This window comes from Anser brachyrhynchus, assembly GCF_964034855.1.
Source record: "Anser brachyrhynchus genome assembly, chromosome: 2".
NCBI lineage: Eukaryota > Metazoa > Chordata > Aves > Anseriformes > Anatidae > Anser > Anser brachyrhynchus.
Window position 1 is genome coordinate 87,238,397 of NC_137695.1, and position 21,547 is coordinate 87,259,943.

The window sequence follows — 21,547 nt, forward strand, 5'->3', positions numbered from 1 at the left end:
ATTTTATATATATATTTTAAAAACACTTTGTATTAAAAATACGTCTTTGAGATATGAGGTTGAAAATCTATTGCTGCATGCCTTCCTTCTGTGAACACAATGCTGTGGTGGTACTGTGCAGTAAAATAAACAAACCCTCCGGATAATGAGTTTTTTAATAGTTGAAATGTCCATTCTTTACCAAGTGCTCAGAAAGTCTCTTCTCTCATATAATTTCACCTCTGCTCTCTTTCTTCAACATACTTTTGACTCAGCCTGGTTAATGTTAATATTTCAAATAACTTTGTTGGTGCTTCAGTGTCCCTGTGCTATTTCTGCAGTCTTAGCTGTACCAGCAGGCACTTTGAGTAAGGAGCCAGAGCTCTGCCTGAGCCTCGTTCACTTGCATGTGGGGAAAATCACAGCAAACTCAGATTAGCAAGTCTTCTGTGTCTTTTAGTATATTGCTGTTTTTGACTGGCCAGTTTGGAGCCTCTTAATTCTCTCCTGTCATTTAGCAATGGTTGTGCTTAGCAATGAATGTTTCCTTGAAGAAAGTAAAAGTCTGGGCAAAGAACTGGTCATTCTAAATGATACATTTCTGACGATTATTTCTTTAATCTTTCGTGGGATTCTAAATGTTATTGGCTTAGTTTTCCGTTAAATACAATAATATTTGTCTTCCTTAAGGAATTGTTAATGACATGAAATGACATATTTCTAAATCCACTCATAATGTATTTTTTTTTTTTAAAGTAATGCACATGAGCTGGGCATAAAAATCTAAATGTTTCCCAGAGGCAACTCATTTCCTGTACTTGAGTGCTATGCAAGCGCAGTGGGATATCTTGGGGGCTCTTCATTGGTATATGTTCTGAAGGATATACTGCCACCCTAATACACTAATAACCCAATCTGGTGTAGGAAGATATTTTTTAGTTAAGGAATGATGTTTATATTTTTCAAATCAGGAAGTTAGGTGTCATAGTCTAATGCCATTTTTCTTTCTTTCATTTTTTTTATTTACTCTAATTTAATTGTAGTTTTAATGAAAATAAGCAAATGAAGTCCGTATTTATGAAGGGTTATCTTTCTTTCATAAGTAGGTATAGAAAGGTATAGAACAACTGAGAGTCTAGGGTTAGTCTGGTTTCTTAAGGTGACTCTTTTCCTCAGCATTCGTTTTGTGTGCAGAGGTTTTTTGTCCTTCCACTCTGTAATGCACTAATGCAGCACTTAGGACAAATGGAGTTCACAGATTGCTTTTCAGGAATGTGAAAAGCTCTTTAGATTGTTTTTTGCTTGTCTAACAGTTAGAGTTCTGCAACCTCAATGATATCTTAGACTGTGGTTAAACAATTTCTTTTCAGGGACCTGTAGTGATTGCTTAGTGATAGTTGATAATATCTGGCATGCTGCTGTGGCAGACCCTAAATTAAGACTCAAAATGGATTAAATAAATAAATAAAAGCCAACCTTACCTGTATTGACTTTCTTAATTGTGAGTTTGTCTTTATTTTTGCAGCTCCATTTTGCTTGAAGCTTTATCAGGAGATTTTACAGTCTTCTAATGGGGCTTTGGTATGGACTTTCCTGAAACCTTTATTACATGGAAAGATACTGTACAATTCAAATATCAACATGATTGACCTGGTGATAGAGAAGGTGAGTATCAAAAGAAACACTATTTCTGTTTATTGATTTTTGTCTTTGTACTTCATTTTAAAGGTCCGTTTCTTTCAGGGTGGGTAAAAGCATCTGGATAATTGCCTTTGAGACAACTGGATCTATCCTATCCCTCAAGTTCTCACCTTTCTACTTCAAGCTTGATATTTCTCTTAACTTTTATTCTGTTTGTTACAGTGGTTTCACCTTGGAGTGAAAAGAATAATTTTGTTCAAAGTCACCTAAACCTTGTATAGAAAGATTAAAAAGAACACATTAGCAGAAGTGTAGCGTGAAACATGTTGTATCAGTGTGCAGAATATACATATTACAAGTAAGTTTTTGCCCTGAACATGTTTTTTAGGATAAGAACTCTATGGGACAGCAAAGGGAACTTTGAGGAAGGGATGCCCTGGGAAGGAAAGCCTGTTTGGAGGGAGTTACTGAGCTGCATTAAAAAAAAGCTACAGTGCATCTTGGTTTCCTTTCTGATCATGTTTTAACACTAGTAGTATGAATACTGTTGGCTGAGCTGCCATATATATGTTAACATCGATGACTTGATATTAGTCAACAATTTTACTGTCTGGTATGGTAGGTACTCTGGTTTGAGCATAATTATCTACAAATACGTGTTTGTTCATGATTAGCTTTGAAGCACTTATGTAAAAGAAGAGGTCATAAATCCTTGAAAGTACAGCTTAGAGTTCTATGCTAATTTTGCATTTATCTTGCAAATATATTATTTTTACCTCAGAATATTATTTATTGCAGGAATGACAATTTTGCTTAAAATCTAGAAAACAGCATTGCTCCTCTGTAAATGGTACACAGAAAGACTGTAGTAACTTTAAATGTGATGGTAACTATTTCCTGTATAAATGGAGTACAGTGTGATGGTCTAACTTATGCTCTAAAAGGCGATAAAAACCTAAGCCAAATAGCACACACTAGAGAGGAGACACATGGTAACTTTATAGTTTCTGCTGTGAATCACAAGTAATGTTTCAACGATTTCATATTTTGCAGTCAAATAGCTTAATTTGAGCAACAGGCCACCTCTCTGGAGATGAGTATAATAGATTTAAAAATTTTAATCATCTAAAAATGAAGCTGTTCTTGATTTTTATAGATGGAAATTCTATAAAGAATGAGTTGTGATAAATGACAAAAAAAATCCAAATAAGGTTTCTTAAAAGTATTAGTAGAGTTCATACTGAAGTTAACTTTTTTTATATATATATATATATATATATATATATATATATATTAATGCATTAATGCTCTGGAACTATACAAAGATTCTGGCAGATGTTTCTACCTCAATGTCCATTAATATTCTCAGGATCCCCAAAGTTCCATCAGCTTGTTCAGGAATCTGTATAATCTCCTTTCTCTTACCCCCTGTTCTTTAGACCTAATAAACAATTACAGATGTGTGCCTGTTTATATTATAAATACAAAACTACTAGGAAAGTTTCTTCAACATTTTTTATATTTGTTTTATTACACAAGCCTATCAGTTATTTCTCCAACAGAAACAGATTTCAAATGCAAGATAATGGCCCAGGTATCTTAAACACAGCTGCTAAAAGCTGACCCTTTAGCCCTTACACAATCCTACTGAAATTGGAATAGAAGTTCTAATTTACTTTAGACAATGTGACCACGTGGTAGCTGTCTACTACAAACAGAGAAACAAGCAGAGGATTAAAACTGAAAGGAATGTTGACGTTTGTATAAGATATATTCTGTAACCTTTTCACATAAATTGTTTTGTTTCAAGACTATGCAACTAAACATTCTTTGATAAATTGTGAAGTTGGTGGCTTTACCTTCTGAGAAGTCAACAGTTTGGATGCGTAGAATAACTGTGACCATCATAGATGCATGCTGCAGTGCTGACTTAGAGCAACCACGTTCAGTGGTTGCATCCTGGCATCCGGGAATTTGAATACAATGTGTGATGTCTTTGATCCTCATTTTCACAGTTGAACTTTTTGCCAGTGATGAGCTGATTTGTGATCCAGTTCTTTGTAACTGGTACAGTTGGAATATGTACATTAAAGAAACAAGACAATTCAGAAATAAAATTCTAGCTTGCTTAGCCTTTCTGGCTTTGCATAAGCACACCTGACTTGTCAGTCTGTTAAAAGATGTCATTATAAAGGCAGTTAAGTATGCTCAAAAGAACATTTTTATTTATGCTTGCATCAGGAAGGCACTTAAATGTATTCAGTCCCGAAAGGGCCGTAGTTGATATTCAAAGCTAATTTTAATCAAAGGTAATATCCAGCCTAAATGTTACACAGAATATTTATTTTAATGGATCTTCATTGATCAGAAGGAAGAGAACTTGAAGGGAAATTGTATTAAATATCAAACTCCAACTATTCATTAGAATATAAACTTGTAGGAGTCACTTTACCAAGTTAGATTGTGTTCATCCTGCCCTGAGTCCTGACTCCTACTGTAGCCAGTAAAGCCTGTATAGGGACTTGCTGAAGAGCACATGAAAAAGTGATACTCCCCCTAAATACTGTCCCAGCTTCCAAAGACTTGTAGGTCAGAATTTCCTCCAAGACTTTACTGCTATAATTTGTCCACTTTGGTTTTGAGCTCGTGTAAACTCTGCATCCACCCTTTGTGTGCTGAAGTGTTCTGCATCATCTACCTCTTACTTATTTGCTTGTTCTGTAACTTCTCCAGAGAGATGAGGCACAACTTCTCTTTAAAAAATAAGTATCTTATATCTCCCAACTATATTTACTTCTATTCTCTATTTCTACTGTTATCCTTTATTGTAATTTCTATTTATTTATTATAACAAATTTAAAATTTGTTTAGTAGAGATTTCAAAATCATTAGTCTGTGTAGTCCCCTAGTTCCCCTGGCATCTTTTTTAAGAATAACATTGAATTTGTTATTCTTCAGTTCCCTGATATCAAGGGCAATTTTAATCAGGAAGTTATGCTACAGTAAGTACTTCAACTGTTTCATCCTTGAACTCTTTTAGAATTCTTGGCTGGATGTTATCTGGTCCTGGAAACTACTTATTGTTCATTTTGTTAATTTACATGACTGTTTTTTTTTCTTCAAAGTGTATTTATTTATTTATTTATTTTTAACTGCTGCTTCAATTCGAGACAGATTTTCTAAAGTGTAATCTATGTAGAAAGATTTGACAGGGTAACATTCCAAAGGCCTACCATGTTGAATGAGGAAGCAAAAAGTTAAACTTCCAAAACTTGAAGTTAATTTTTCTCATATTTTGTTTTCTCATTTGGATGTAACTTCATCTTTTAAAAGGATGTTTTCTAATACCTTTCTGCTGTGTAGTCCATATGCATGCATACATAGGCATGTAAATGGTCTTTCTCAATTCTTTGTTTTAATAAACTGTATGTATTTGTTCAGTTTTCCACTATTTTGCCATTAATCAGTCTCTTTATCCCTTGCATAAAACTGACCCCTTCAACTGCTGCTTTGAATTTATTTCAAATAAGCTTCTGCATCATATGAAATCATTCTTTTTCAAAAATCCATGCTGCTGCAGTAGACTTTTTGGATTGTATTGTTTGTATAAGGAGGTTGAATACAATCACATTATAGCTACTGCAGATCTTTGAAGTGACTTCAAGAAATAAAAATCCTTTGTGCTGTTCAGAATCAAGTCAAGAAACACCACGATCTGAGCTCTTCTGAGCTCCCTGGCGAGATGCTTGATCTAACAGTTTATAATGGATTAAAATTCAATCTCCTCATGTTGCAGTGTGACCTGATGTTCCTGCTCTGTGCTGGGGAAACGGAAATCTCCCATTTTGGCTCTTTGCTACCCTTGCAGCCTTTCTGGTTTCCCTCAGCTTGTCACCATCAAGCCTGGACAGTGGGTTACATGATCCTGATGTTAAGGTCTGGGTTTTCAGTCCATGAGGTTTCTGTGTTGCTTGTTAAGAGAAAAACTTGTTTAGCTGATTTGATGCCAAACTTCAGTTTAACATTTAGGATCAGTCTCCCTCGGAAAGTGAAATATGCAATCTCATATAAGTTAAATGAGTAGATTCCTTCAGGACAATGAGACTGTCTGCAAGACTGTCTTTGGGGATTTCTGTGCTACAAATGGGAAGAGAGAAATACCACAAAGTGTTTTTCTGTATTTTCTGGTACTTAAATATTCATCTCTGGGAGAGAAGGAGAGATGAGAGCTAGGAGTGGGATTTTGCAAAAGACACTTAAAATACTATGGCAAAAAACATGTACTTTTAATAGGAATTATTGCAAAAAGTGTGATCCCAAATTGCAGTTTACAACTCATTGGAGAAACTCTTTGCTGGGAAATGTCATGATCTCTACCATAATAACAAAGCTAGATTGTAATGGAGAGACCTAGTTCTTAAATGCTCTTGTGTGACTGATAATACCAATTGAAACAAAAACATACTGCAACACTTTCTCATATTGAGTACATTTATGATCTGTTAAAACAGTCTGGAAAAAATTGATGGTTATTTGCTGGTGGCTAAGAAAAAATTACAGCTTCTGTTTGACAGGGCCACAGAATATTTTGCTACACTCAGGTCTTCCTCTCTAACACTATTTTGAAATAGAGTATGTTTGGTCAGTTGTCTTTATTTTCCAGAGTGTTTCCAACTTTAAAATTTTTTTGATGTTCATGTTAGAAAAAAAGATCCACGTGGTCTGTAGAGTCTTTCTTTTAAGTATGTCCTAACTGTATTTTTCTTGCATTCTGAAGCACCTCTATGATATTCTGCATGAAAGAGACATTATAAAATAAATAGGTCTTTATGATCCTTCAGATAAGAAACATAAACAAAAGGCATCCTGTAACATGTGATTTGTTTGGTATTCAGAGACTGCAACAAATGCTTTTCATTTCTAAAACAAAAAAAGAAAACATGGATACCCTTACAATTTACTATCAAATGAAATGGAAAGGAGTTGTAGATCTGAAGTTCTTCCTGTTGCTTATAGTTTGCTATGCACAGTTTTTTTCATTTGTCTCCATGTCTTCTTTTTGCTAGGCTAATTTCACTTTTGGTTTTGTGGAGCACTTGAAGACTTATTCTCAGACATGGCTTAGGATGTCTGAAGTTTTTAAAAATCGTGGAAATGTCCTCATGGTCTCACGGCTGCAGGTTGGTGAACTGTGGGATGGTTTCCTATTTTCCAATTAATTGATCTAGTCAGAATTTCTATACATGTAAAGCTGCCCATCTGTCTGGCTGTGGGTTTAAAAAGACTTGAAAAAAAAGAGAGATTAGCTTTAGGTTATGAGCCTACAGTATTATACTGACCAACTTGTGAGCTGAAAATACTTAAAAGGAATGTTACATCACTATCCAGTACTACCGGGCAGTAGGGGAAATAAAACAAGTGCAAGCTTTATGCACTTCTCTAAAACAAATGTAAGATTGGAGGAAATAATACCTTCTGGAACTTGTGTGTTTATCATTTGCTTTTTCTGACACTGTATGCAACTGATAAAAAACTGACGTGGGAAATAGTGACTGAAATAAATAAAAACAAAACGAGGATCAACTTGTAATTAGGCTTTTTCCCATTCTACTTTTTTTTTTTTTTTTTTTTATGTACCAGTAAAATGACATGTTTTCCTTGTGAAGACATGAAAGGCTGTTATTGGGCTGCCCTGGCAGCCAGGAGGGCTGGCCGTACCCTGGCTCTGCTCTGTGCTGCTGCGGCCTCAACTCAAGTACTGTGTGCAGTTTTGGGTGCAACAGTATAAAAAGGACATAATGTTACTAGGAAGTGTCCAAACAAGGTCTGCAAAGATGGTGCAGGGTGTAGAGGACAAGACATAGGAGCAGCAGCTGAGGCCCCTTGGTTTGTTCAGCCCAGAGCAGAGCAGGCTGAGGGGAGGCCTCATGGCGGCCTGCAGCTCCCTCACGAGGGGAGCGGAGGGGCAGGCGCTGAGCTCTGCTCTCTGGGGACAGCGACAGGACCCGAGGGAACGGCATGGGGCTGGGACAGGGGAGGGTCAGGGTGGGGGTTAGGGAAAGGTTCTGCACCCAGAGGGTGGTCGGGCACTGGGACAGGCCCCACAGGGCAGTGGTCACAGCACCGAGCCTGCTGGAGTTCAAGAAGCATTTGGACAACGCTCTCAGCCCCATGGTCTGATTTTGGGGTAGTCCTGTGTGGAGCCAGGAGTTGGACTCGAAGATTCTTGTGGATCCCTTCCAACTCAGGTTATTCTGTGATTCTATAAGCAGAATCCTGTCATGGCTTACACATACCGGTTGAACGGTTACTCTAAGTTCAAGTAGGGAATGTTACTAGTATACAGGCATGAGACTTGCAGATGCCAGGATGCTCTTGTAGTGCTAATACATTTTTTTCCCCTTAGAACATGACAAATGAGATAACGAATCAAAAACAATATAAAACGAATTCCCAACTGCTAGTTTTTAATGATGTTTATTTTGCTACTGCCAGTGCTAATAGTTCAATGCCCCAAAAGTCTTGCAGGAAAAGAAAATGAGTTTCCGTCCCAGGAGAGTTGCAAAAACATTAGAATGGACTCACAGTTAAAATATTTGGAGTAAAGGAGGACAGTGAATTATAGCAATGGGGAGTATATGTGCTATTGTTTATTTTAAATGTGTGGAGTTAACCTATGAAAAGTGGAAGACTGAAGACATGGAGAAGTTAAGCAATTTCTCCAGTGTTATGCAGAAAATCTTTATACGGGGGTTAAACATGGATGCATACATATATTTTGTATTTCTTTAGCAAAGACAAACATGACATAACATCTAAAACTTTTTATTTTAGGAAGCACTTCAAAACAATTTTGTAAAGCACTTTGTAGAAAATAACCTGGATGTTGACATGGAAAAGCTCTTTCAAAAAATGCAAGTATATGGTACGTGAAAGTGCATGTACTGATTACCCTTATTAAATTTTAACTTAAACTTAGAACTATGCTGTTAGTTGTCAATATTTTACCTAATTAGATGAAACAAAAATACCAGATTTTATCTTCTATTGGTGAGTTAGTCTCCTGTATTTCTAAATGTCTGTGTGTGTGTGTGTGTGTGTGGATAATTTTCATTACATAATATTGAAACACTGGAAAAATCTGGTAATGCATTAGAGGTAGCAAACTGTCATGGGAGACTTAAAAACACAGGAGCTATATTTAAAGGGAGGGAGAGAAGAAGTAATCCTGGTAGCTACAGTTCCCTTATGTAGCAGTAAATTTTTTAATAATTTTGAGGGGAATCTATATGCTTTAAATAGAAATAAATGGAAAATCAGATTGGGTACGTTGTATGTGTAATCAATACATGCAAAAGCTGTCCGTATCTCTTCTTTTAGTGAGAAATAGTTCCCTGTCATCTCCCAGAGCCCCAGCAAAGCACGAGATATGGTTACTACCAGAGGACAACCAGGGCAGGCTTAGGTCAGTAGAGAGTAACTAGGGTCAGACTCAGCCCTGGGATGGCCAAGCAGGACCATGGGGATGGTGGCCATGTCAAAATGTCACCCTGCAGGCGGAGATATGGGCGTAAATGAGCATGTCCATAGTCAGGCCACTATGAGGCTGACCAGCAGTGTCCCCATGGTCACCACCATCCTTGGCTGCACCATTTCAGCTCTGGTGCTGAGTTTCTGGCAGCCAGACCTCCAGGTTACTTAAATTTGATAACTAAACTGTAACAATCTGATAACGGAAAAAACATTCAATGTGTCCTGCTGTCAGTAAGTAGGTCCATTCTAAAGAAAACGGTTGCTGACAGCATTAGAAGGAATTGTCCATACCAAGGCAGAGTCTAATGTTATTTAAGAACAGTTTATGATCATGAGGACTACAGAGAGAGAACGAAAGAGATGTAGCATAAAATGTAATAACAGTGTGACATCGTGCGCTACGGGAGCTAGGTGCTTCTCAGGAGATGATAGTGGTAGGGAGGATAGATCTGTGTAGTTTGTTGTCAGTGAGCAGTAGAATAACTATAAGCCAGATACTAATTTGTTCCAGCCATTTGTTGGGGGAGGGCTGAGATGCCTCCATAAAGTGTCTGTGTGGCCCTTGTTGTTGGGGGAAAAAAAAAGGGGGGGGGCTTTACAGCAATATGGATTGCTAATTCTGCTCTACAGTTAAAGAATTAAGTCTGAATCTGAAAAACAAAACTAAGAAAATATTATGTACCTGAAGTGCAATTTTTATTGGACTTTGTTACCTGTTTCTAAGCAGGAAACCAACAAAAGCCATTTAAGCTCCTGAGAGCTTATACTCAGTCTTTAATTGTACTACTGCCCTGAGCTGATGCCATCATGGTTGGTGTGAACTGAAGTTCTTGGCTTTTATTTTGCATGCACAGGGTACCCAATGTAATTGAAACTGATGGCCTTGGTTTGAAGGCTTTGTTTTTGAAGACTAGTACTAGCTGCATGAACTTTCACTAAAAACAAACAAACAAACAACCAAAAAAACATGGCAAGCAGTGTCCTGAATTTAATCCAGAAATTAAGAGCTCTGGGTACAGTATCCTCCGTAGGATGAGCAACTCAAACTTCTATCTGCCATCTCACAGAAATATTACCTTAACCCCTGAGCATTTGGCTAGTATGGGTCAAGCACAGTTCACCCATCATGGTGAAAAAGGACCAGAATACAACTAAAATAAAAACAGAATCATGTAATCAGAAAGATATAGGCAGGGGAAACAGAGCAAGTCTCTTAACCTACAAGACCTGCTGGAAATATAACTGTCTCAGTGCATTAGTTGATCAATAGATGTATTTTGCTCATACAGACCTAGCACAGGGAATTATATGACAGATTGTGGGCAAACTGTTTCATTAGGAAGAAACCAAGATCTTTTGAGTCATCAGGTACATCTTCACTGTTGCAGAGAACTTCATCACAGAAATCCATGCATGTGTTTCTGAAACTATAGCTTTTTAGCAGTTAGGAACATTTGACTGTAATAAATGGTTAATAATCTTGGATTGTGAATGCAGGAAATCATTTAAGTAGAAGAGTTTATGAAACTAGAATTTCTTTAATGCAATACAATTGATAAAAGTATCATATAAAAAGTGAAAAATCAATACAGGCTATAGATGATGATAGCATTTATGCCTTTCTTAAGTTGATGTTGGTACAGAGTGCCATAGCATTCTTCTGTATTTATACTTTGATTACATTTCTTCTTATAGATTCACTTTAGCATTTGGCTTTTTGAAAAATGACCGTGCTATCTTATTTTTACAGTTTTTTTCTTTGTATATGCTTTTTTTTTCATTTTTAGTCTAGAATCATACACAGCTGTTATTGTAAACCTCCTTTTTTATGCTTTTTTTTTAAACTTTGTTAGTCTTATACTGCATCCATTTTTTTTTAGTACTGTAATTATCTTGCTTGGATCCAATTAAACTCTTAAATGTATCCACGTATGTTATTAGTTTTACCACTCATGATATGTTTATTTCCATCCAAAGATCTAGTTTTCTAAAATCACCTAATCTGTGTGATTATGTATTTTGTCTTTCAATGAAAACAAATATTCCCTTGGCTTTACAGCTATGCTCACATTAAGCTGTTGTCTAATTATGCTCAAATCCAAGGTGTTTGTGTCTTTTTAACTTCACTGTGATGCTACATTTTCTTCACCCTGCAACTCCTGTTGGAAAGTTTCATAGGACACTGAGTGGATTGATATTCTATCTGCTCTATTAAATGATTGTACTAGGGGACCTCACAAAGTTACCAGTTTCTAAAACAGGTTATTGTGTCAGTAACCATGTACAAAGTAAATATTGAATTGGGGGCAGAAAAGATTGTATTTTTCTTTTTAAACACATCTTCACCTTCTAAACTAGCCTAGTGTGGGCAAGGTAACTCTGTTCCTCTATGCTTGCCTTCCAACCCAGCAATTTGCCATAATCTCTTTGGTATAACCAATTTTATATAAAACCTGTCCTGCTAGAACTAGAGCTCCTTTCTGGGAGCAGTCTTTATGGACCTCTCAAGAGGCACAAGGGGAGGCAATTGCGTGGCAGGGCCTCCTTTTTACATCCTTGTTCCCTGAGTCTACCACTTGCCCTTCTTCTGTGACTTCTAGACGTGCAGTGTTTTTCACTACAAAGGAATCTCCCTTATGGAGTGGGCTGTGTGTGACTTGGGATGTAGCAGCTAAGATAACAATAAAAAATCAAAACAAATAAAAAAATCCAGGCAACTTTCCTGCTTGGCTTTTTCCTCTACTGCCCTCAGTGTCATGAAATAGTTTTATGCATACATAGAAAGCTGGAAGCAAAAAAAAAAGTAGCTCTAACATCATCACTTAAACCTATGCTACCACCACAATCATCTGGTAACTAGATTTTTTTCCTAATTTATGACCTAAATTCACTCTTTCCCAGTTTATTCCTATTTTTTTTCTTGCAACCTTTCACTTAAATAGCACTTCTACATGGTAGTTTCATAGAAAACAATTATAGTTCCTCTGAATTACTTAATGGTAGGTTAAACAACCTAAGTGGGAGAACAAACTACAAAGGTAAGAGTGAAAACAGCTTCACCAAATTTTTGTTGAGTTGCTAAATTTATAAATAAGAAATATAAAAGATAAACAACATCTTAATTCCCAGCCTTTCTTGTGGATTATATCTGTTTCTATATACATGTTAGACTACAGAGGTCCATCCAGATTGTGAAATACAATATTTTACTTCCAGAAACATTTTAAGTAAGCTGTACTCCAAACAAGTCACAAGCTAGACACGCTAGTTCTTATGTTAAAATATTCAATAGTATAATTCATGAGAGAATTTATTATTATTTTTAAGTTAAAAAAATATTTCAAATTAAGGTCTTATAAAGATCAGATGGTGAAAAGGTCTCATTTTTTTTTTTGTTTATATAAAAAGCTACATATATATATAAATATAGACACACACAAAAATCAATTAAAGCTTAACCCTGTTACCTGGGGTTAATGTTAGAAATGTTCTGTTCTCTCTAATGTGATGAAACAAGTAGCAATGTATTTATTTTTGTTGTACTCCTGAAGCATAGTAGTAAATAAGACACATATGGTATCTCTGTTTGAGGCTGTTTTTTCTCTCAGCCCATGAATTCACTCTGTCATTGCTTGCTTGTCTTCTGAGTTCTAAACTATCAGTTTCTCGGTTTCTACTCCTTTTAATCTTTATACTTTCTCACTGGTAATTGTGTCTCTTCCCCAGACTACTTCATATGTCCATCTTTTTCCACTTATCTGCCTTCCTGTTGTAATATTTCCTGTGCTGCTGTTAAATAACATCTATGATCCAGGGTTTGTCTGTCACCACTGTTAGCAAATGAGGTCATCACCCATCCTTTTTAAAGCCTATATGTTCAAGTGAGTCTAAGAAGGAAGCTTGTGTTGGATGCTTTATAACGTATTATTACTTGAGAAATGTAGATGTTTCCATTAAATCCAGATGAATTTACAACGTTTCTAGCTCATGCTATCCCTATGATTATTCTCTTAAACTAAAGAAAAAAGCACAGTTCTCTACAAATCTGTGGAGATCTGGATTCCTCCAAAGGCTCAGTGCTGGTGAAACCCAGTATTAGTTAAGGTATACATTCACCCTGGATCTGTAAATACGATCAAAGTCAAATGGGGAGGTTCTAGTTTTATTCTGATGATTTTTTAAATGTAGGGCTTGAATCAAAATGCTTGTACCCTACATGATGAACTTCTTGAAATATTTGTGGTGTCAAGAAGATAAGAGCTAGCCAATACATTACTAGATTAAAAAGATGTATCTGGTCTGAAGTACAGTAACTCTTTTTTATTTTTGGAAGCAGTTACGGAAGGCTGAAGAAATGTTAAAAGTCCTTTTTCTAGAACTTGTTATATTTTTGTTGTTTTGAAATTGAAGGGAAGTGTAGCTAAAGATTTGTAAAAGCTGCTGAAACATGAACTACACTTTCACAAGTTCACAATAACAGTATGTTTTTTTTTTTTTTTAAATCCCTTTTTTTAACACAAAGGATATTTTCTCCTACAGGATGTGCAAGTGAGAACATACCTTTCTGTTCTGCTTAATTCATTAAAACTAAGGCAGTCCAATTTGTTTCCTCCTCTTAGAAATTATGATGGACAAGATGCTTAACAGCTCAGCAAGTAAACAGATTGACCTGTTGTCACATCTCATAGTAAATATTTCTTCCTGTGTGTTACTGGATCGTTTCCAGCCTTTTGAGTCTGTTGATAAATTGGAGGAGAAAGCTCGTGAACTCATGCAGCAAAATAATTTTTTGGCTAGTAAGTATCTTATTTAAAATGTGTAATTACAGAAAACATCAGACTTTAGTTGTTGTCTGTGTTTGTTGATAAGAGGTTAAACTTGCACAATTTGAAAGTACGTATTAAAACACACATAATACAGGCAAAATACAGCACATCTAACTTAGAGATATTCCCCAACATTTGATCGCTATAAAACATGCAGTAAAGACTAAGTACATTGTTTTAATTGTGGAAATGCCAAAGGAATCTTCGGAGTCTGTGATTTCTCATGAAACGTTTAAAAGCAGAGTCATAAAAGCTTAAAAGGGAATAAATATATGCACTACTGGGGAAACTCAACTACTTAGGACAAGATCACCTGTTTTTTTCTCATTTTGAATTTTAGTTTTAATATTCTTGGCTTTGCAAAAAGGAAGGAAAAAAGTAAAAAATAAAAATAAATTATAAGTTCTTAAACCAACAACTTAGAAAAATTGTTTATTTTGAGTAAATTAGTTCTTAGGCAACTGATGTTATTTCTTTTCCTCATTGGGATTACACTGTCTGTCCTTTGCATTATGTTCTTATTGTTGTGAATCAATTAATTATACAGAAGAGTTTAGAAGACAGGAATGTTTTTCTTGCTACACATTTTCTCTCCTCACATAAGTAGCTTTGAGTTGCATGTAGTCTTTCTAAAAAAAAAAAAAAAGGAAGAATGTTTTAGAAAACTAAATGCTTACATAAATGGGAAAATGAGTTTGAAAAAAAGTCTTTACAGCAGAGTAAAGTATTCTATGATGTCCTTCTGAGAGCCAAGTGGTTAGAGAGATCATTTTCCTTTCCTAAGGAAAAAAGATCAGTTTCTCACATTCCTCAAGAAATCCTAGAATGTCTTGGTGATCTGGAAAGAAAATACAACCAACATACTGTATTTGACTTAATCTTTCCAGCTACAGATACAGCTTTCACTTACACTTTTTACTGAGCTAGAGAAGATAATCATGCAAATTCTGCTATGTTAAAGCAGAATTTATGTTACTGACTCAGAAATTAAGAAATCAAAGCTAATTTTAGTGGGTTGGTATTGTTTTCTTTGTCACCCACATCCAGGGGTTGTAATCCTTTGGTGGACAAATTTTATTGTAGTGCTTTTACATGTGGAATTGGGATCAGTCTCCCAAAAATCTGTACATAAAACAGGGTTAAATCTGTATATAAAGAGGATAAGCTACGATTCAAAAAGACAAATCTCAGAAGGAATTTTCTCAGGTAAAAAGGATTGTTGCAAACCCATTTATTTTGTGAATAAATATGAATGGAATAATGTTGGTGTCTATGAAACCTACCATTTTTGAATGGGGGTCGGGAAATTTTAAAAGACCTGCTCTAACAGGTGAGTGTATCCTACTGTCATATGATAATTGGCCAGGAGTTAGCTATGTAAATAACATGTCATATAGGCTTGAGTATGAAATGTTTTTTCTTCTTGTGTCAGGTATCATCTTCAATGCACCAAAGAACAAGACGCCAGATTCTAGTAATCTCCTTCCATGGCACATTTCATATACAATTAGAACCAGTATTCTCTACAGCATGAGAACGGATTTGATTAAGAACCCAGTGTGGAAATCTCACCCCCAGAAGCTGCCAGCTGATGGGTTTAAATATAACCATATCTTTATTCCTATTCAAGACATGATTGAAAGGGCAATCATTTCAGCTCAGACAGGGTCAGATATCTCAGAGCCAGCAATTCAGGTGCAAGCCATGCCTTACCCTTGTCATACCAGTGACCTGTAAGTAAATTTTCTACTTCTTAATTCAATTATAGAATTCTTATTGGGTTAACACTTAGAGGACTTAAGAAGCTACCAGATCTTTGTAATGGATAAATGCATTTTCTAGCATAGGACTGAATGAATGTGTATGATACCAAAACAGCAAACGTTAAGAGAAGAGGTGACAAAATATTATGCAACTTCGGTCTGCCAAATGACACCTTACAAGCTGTCTACAGCTATACTTTGGTCAGAGTAGTCTGCTGGACAAAGACTGTCAATATGTTATGCAACTAACAAAATATGCAAAGAAACACCCTTTCTATTATCAGTTGTCCTGTGTGAAAACACAGAATTTGTCCCCAGTATGTGATAAAATATGCTGCAAAGTTGATTTGAGCAAAAGAAAAAGTGTAGGATCGTTTTTTGTAAAATCATCATAACATCCTGAGTATTAGAATGTAAAATTAGTTAATGGTGAGAAATGTATCAATGGAGCAAAAGTTGACTGTTTCATGCTATTGCTTATTATGCATACATCTGAGTTCAGTTTGAATATGAATGGAGCCTCATCACCTGGAAGAGAGATTACATCAGTTCTATTGCTGACACATGGAAATAAAATTTATAGTACTAATACATATATTTAGCTTGTTGCATGAAAAATAAGTGAATCACCTAACCTGAATAAAAATAAATCTTATTGCTCCTGCCAGATCTTATTTTATGTATACTTTGAGAATAGTCACAGTATTAAGCTATTAACAAACTGCTAAAAAATCTTCTAGGTGTGGGAGCTAACAATACTGCATATATATTCTTTCATAGATTCTTGAACAATATAGGGTTTTTTTTCCCACTTATGATGATGTTAACATGGATGGTTTCTGTTGCTGGCATGGTTCGCAAGCTGGTTTATGAAAGAGAAATTCATCTTGAAGAGGTAAGAGAGCTGAGTCTCTGAAAATAAAATGTATTTATTAGGGTGTACCAAAATACAAAACTTAAACATTTAGGTACTTTTGTGTACTCATAAATGCAGCTGGTTTTGCTTTTTCCTTGGTTTTCCTCTTGGCAGTAAGTTCAGATTCTAACTGGCAACTCAGATTCACAATGCTACTGCTTTGAGTCTGAGCATCAGCCCTTCTAGTGTGCAAATATTTTCCATGAGACAAAAAGCAACAAGCAAAAGATCCATAAAATTTGAATCTGGAAACTTATTTAAAATGAGACTTTGTGTTTAGAGTGTTTTTTATTTTGGATTTTTTTTTCATGTTTTGCTGTATGTGGCCTAATATCATACACATTCATAAGCCAAATTAAAAATTTCCCATGTACTATGTAGCTTTCAAAAATTTAAGGGAGGATGACAGAAAAAGTGAGACAGAACTAATTCAACTATATCAACAACTAGTCTTAGCAGGTGCTAAGCATATAGAAAGACTGTCTCATGTTATTTCTTACTACACACAAATCTGAATTCTGTTTGACTATGAATGGAGCCTTGTAAATTTTTTATTTTTGAGAACTTATACAGGTCCTTATCCTTCTTAGTTGTCTCTTTTTTTTTTTCATTTTTTCCTTTTCTTTCTTTCTTTCTTTCTTTCTTTTTTTTTTTCTTTTTTTCAGTTTGGGAAGTTATCTAACTTCTCTAATCTTTGATTTTGTAAGAGGGCTTTTGGAATTTTTTTTTTTTGTGAAGTTAATTTTGATAATCTTATGAAAAATGCATTAGAAGTAGTAGTATCTTATTTCCAAAAGCATTTTCTAAAAACCGAGGGGTGATATCTCATACCTGGCTAAATTATTATTTGTATGCTAATACAGAAAAGTTTACAAAAATATCTATATGTTTCTTTTAGTTCAGCAATAGGCTGGGAAAATATGTGTTTATACAGTCCTGTAGATATCCCTGGTGCTTTTTAGAGTATATAAAGGCAAACTGCTCTCTGGAGAACGCAGTAATCTCACATCTGGTCCTACAACCCCATCTAAAATTGTGTTGTGCCTGGGATTCCTCATGTTCATGTGTGGTAAGCTCAGAACTGAGTGTACAGTCCAGGAGAGGGCAGCAGAAGGGGTAGCACAGGGCAAGAAGACAAGTGATTTAATGGGAAGATGGCATCCTCTGGGGAGCCAGTATTGTCTTGGTGGTGACATGTTTTGCTTTAAAAAAAAAAAATATTGTGTCCTAACTTCAAGTCTGTCTGCTGTATTGTCTTACAGTATATGAAGACAATGGGAGTACATCCAGCCATTCATTTTTTTGCTTGGTTTCTGGAGAATTTAATTGTGCTCACAATAAGCAGCTGTGCCCTGGCCATCATTTTGAAAGCAAGCGGTATCTTTGCTTATAGCAATGGCTTCCTCATCTTCCTTTTCCTCCTGGATTTTGGAGTGACAGTTATTATGTTAAGCTATTTTTTGGGAGCATTTTTTAGCTGTGCCAATACAGCAGCTCTGTGTGCCAGCCTTGTGTATATGATCAGTTTTTTACCATACATAGTTTTGTTGGTCTTGCAGAACCAGCTGAGTTTCATCAAGCAAATTATAATGGTAAATATTTCTTTTCCTTTTCTAATTTTTCTTCTCCAACCATACTATGGATTTCCATAGGTCTGAAACTTTAGACTACCATTTACTTATTTTGTCCCAGTTTTTTTTTTTTGCTTTTGTGTTTCACTGGAAATAAGTCATTCTTCACTAGGTATTGAACTGACCAAAAGTTTTGAACGTAGAAAGAAATCAAATATAAATTTTCAGGGAAATTTTGTAAACCTACAAAAAAACATAAGGAAGTTATATTCCTCATGCTCATAATATCCCTTAATATTTAGGCTTCGAAATATTTATAATGTTACTGTTCTCTGATAGCATACTGGTCATTAAAGTCATTAACTGTTTGGAGGAAAACTTGTGATATTATAGTAGATTTATTCAATTATTCAATAAATAGCATATCAGGATATTTTGAATCAGAGGGATATTCTAGAAGTTACCTTGCTTTAGTTCTTCAATAGCTGTGTATAAGTAGGGTATATTATCCTGAATAATCTGTCAGAATCATCTAATATTTTTGGTCTAAAAAAAAGTGCAAATTATTGTCATGGCTGTATTTCCTCTTTCAGTGTCTCTTGCTTATGCCCCAGTTTGATTAATGTACCAAATTGCTTAGACACACTTTTTCCTGAAAGAGATCTAAAACTGAGGTGATTTTTTGAGTGTTTGTTTTTCATTTGTGTTGAAGCTATGGGTTGCAGTAATATAGTTTAAAACGGTAAATGTACTGTGCACCTCAAAATTTCTTTAATTGAGGAACTTCTGTTCAGCTTCTAAAATTGCTCACCAGTCAGCTTTGGAAAGCAGTCTGCTTAATGATTTGGCACAGGACACATTCCTAAATACCCTTCTATCTATATACTCTCTGTTGTGATTCACAGTGTACACAGGCAGATCTGAAATTTAAAATAAGCTTTTTGTGAATGGCATTAAAGTCATGAGAGTGATCAACAGCAGGTAAGCCCAGGATGCTAAGGAAGAGAAAATGACTTGAACTCTGATGGTTCTCCTTAATGCAGGGAAATCTCAGTGAGTGTGTGTTAACAAATATGCAGGGATATTTTTAATCTGCTGTATTTACTGTTAATGGGAGTTTCTCTTGCGGCTTCCCACACTCTGCAGTTAAGAATGACTCTCCTTTTTAGTTGTTTTAACATGATTTTTTTTCTCATTTCATTACTTATTGTAGATCACTGAAATTACTGGTTTTCAAACTTTTTCATGATCTGGTAATAAAACTTAATAAAACCAGGAAACACAAAGGACCTAGCTAATGCATTCTAATGCTGCAAATGTTAGACTGTTTGTTACTTTACCCTTGAATGATTAAGTTAAGCTTTTCTTTGCGGAAGTGTGGTGAAAATCTACTTCATCTGGCCTCTTAGTAGCTCTTGTATTATGTGTGCAGATCTCTGCCAAAAAAAGGACTAGCTTTGTTAAATTATTTTCTTAGATGGATATGCTGCAACCCCCCATATAACTGAACTAGAAATGGAAGTCTTTTCCTTTGTCCAACAGCTGTTTAGCCCTTAGCCTGAGACAGAGTACTAAGGAAGTCCAGTTACGGTAGGCTGTTGCTGTTACAGAAATTGTTCCTTAACTCATGATAATTACCCAGCAGCTGCCTAGTTCTGGCCCAGGAGTGATTATGTTAGGTGTTAGTGAACCACTGCTCTTGCCATTCCCTGATCTGGCTGGTGGATGCGGTGCCATGCCCTGGATTATGGTGCAGCTTGGGAAAACACCATGTGCAGAGCTGTCAAAGTGATGTGTGAGCATGGCACAGCAGAACCCATTTAGAAGGAAGAGTGAAGAACTGCCACAGCAGAACTGGTGAGCCTGTGGTTGTCGTGTAGAAAATGAAGAAAGAGGTAGATGCCCAACCTATCCCCGAGCAACCGGTACCCCTCCCATCCCCCAGCCAGCCACCCCACATTAATTGTCCAGCATGGTACGGAATGCCCCTTTGGCCAGTTGGGGTCAGCTGTCCTGCTTCTGTCCCCTCCCAGCTCCTGCTGCACCCCTAGCCTCCTTGCCGGCAGGGCAGTGTGAGAAGCTGAAAAGTCCTTGACTCAGTGTAGCACTGCTCTGCAACAATTAAAACAAGTAGGAGACATTTCTTCTCCGAAAGAGCAGTCAGGCATTGGAACGGATTGCCCAGGGAAGTGGTGGCATCGCTGTCCCTGGGGCTATTCGAGGAAAGGTTGGGCCTGGTGCGTAGGGATGTGGTTTCGTGGGTGATAGTGGTAGCAGGGTGATGGTTGGACCAGATGAAGGTCTTTTCCAACCTTAATGATCTGTGTTACACTGATGAGAGGCTAGAGCCTGAGCTGGAAAATGTCATGTGGAATGTGTGGAACAAGGTAGATAAGGCTGCAATTTGCTAGGTCCTGCATTTTTGCCACTTAACCTTACCCATAAAAGTGGCCTAGAAGAAAGCTGGAGAGGGACTCTATCAGGGAGTGTAGCCATGGAACCAGGAATAACGGCTTTGAACAAATGGAGGGGAGATTTAGATTAGATGTGACGTGAGGAAGAAAATCTTCACTCAGAGCACAAAGTGCACATGGGAATTAGGACTGAGGATGCACCTTGCTTCTCTTCTTTTCCGTAAAGAATAGAATGAAATTACCTAAAAACCAGTATTAAAAATAAACCCAGGGCACAGGATAGGAGGTGCAGGGCAGTCCCTGTGGCTGAGGGGCAGCCTTTCTCTCTGGCAAGCCAAATGGCCCGAACAGCCAGCCCCACAAAAGGGGCCCTCAGCCACCCCAGCCCTCCTCCTTGTCCATGTGAGGGCATCTTCCAGGCTGCTCCCAACACAGCCGCCTTTGGCCACGCATGGGCCACTCCATCAGAGGCTTGCTGAGGTCACAGTGGCCACCACTGCCCCACCTTTGCTGCGGGCTCTATAAAACAGGACCCCTGCAGCTGACCCACCATTCGCTGAGCATCTAGGCCTTCTGACTGCCAGCTTGTGCGGCAGGAAGAAGACTAGAAGAGCAAGGCGAGCGGCAGGCCTCCTTGGTGTGTGAGGACAGTGATGCAGTCCAGTGAAGCACCAAGAAGGAATGCACCTGAGCAGAAGGAGAGGTGTCGTGGGTGGAGAGATAACGCTGGTGGCACAAGAGACACCAGTGCCCAAGGGACCTCTGGCGCCCAGCCCACAGACAGATACAGGCAGTACCATTGGCACCGCAATGATGCGGGGAACAGGCCGGCCCCTCAAACACCCAGTGACGGGGGGCCTGGGCCTTACCATAGGAGCAACGGTGATATGGTGCGAAGTCAGCA

The 21,547-nt window shown here is 37.0% G+C and overlaps 1 protein-coding gene across 1 annotated transcript in view; it reads left to right on the forward strand.

Moving 5' to 3' along the window:
* The window catches only part of ABCA13 (ATP binding cassette subfamily A member 13), a 200,918-nt gene that overhangs the window by 60,223 nt on the left and 119,148 nt on the right, over positions 1–21,547 (forward strand). The window contains exons 26-32 of the mRNA XM_080580557.1: positions 1,505–1,644; positions 6,687–6,800; positions 8,455–8,545; positions 13,773–13,949; positions 15,412–15,712; positions 16,523–16,637; positions 17,921–18,250. Of these exons, the coding sequence (XP_080436683.1) occupies positions 1,505–1,644; positions 6,687–6,800; positions 8,455–8,545; positions 13,773–13,949; positions 15,412–15,712; positions 16,523–16,637; positions 17,921–18,250 (1,268 nt within the window). The remainder of the gene's footprint in view (positions 1–1,504; positions 1,645–6,686; positions 6,801–8,454; positions 8,546–13,772; positions 13,950–15,411; positions 15,713–16,522; positions 16,638–17,920; positions 18,251–21,547) is intronic.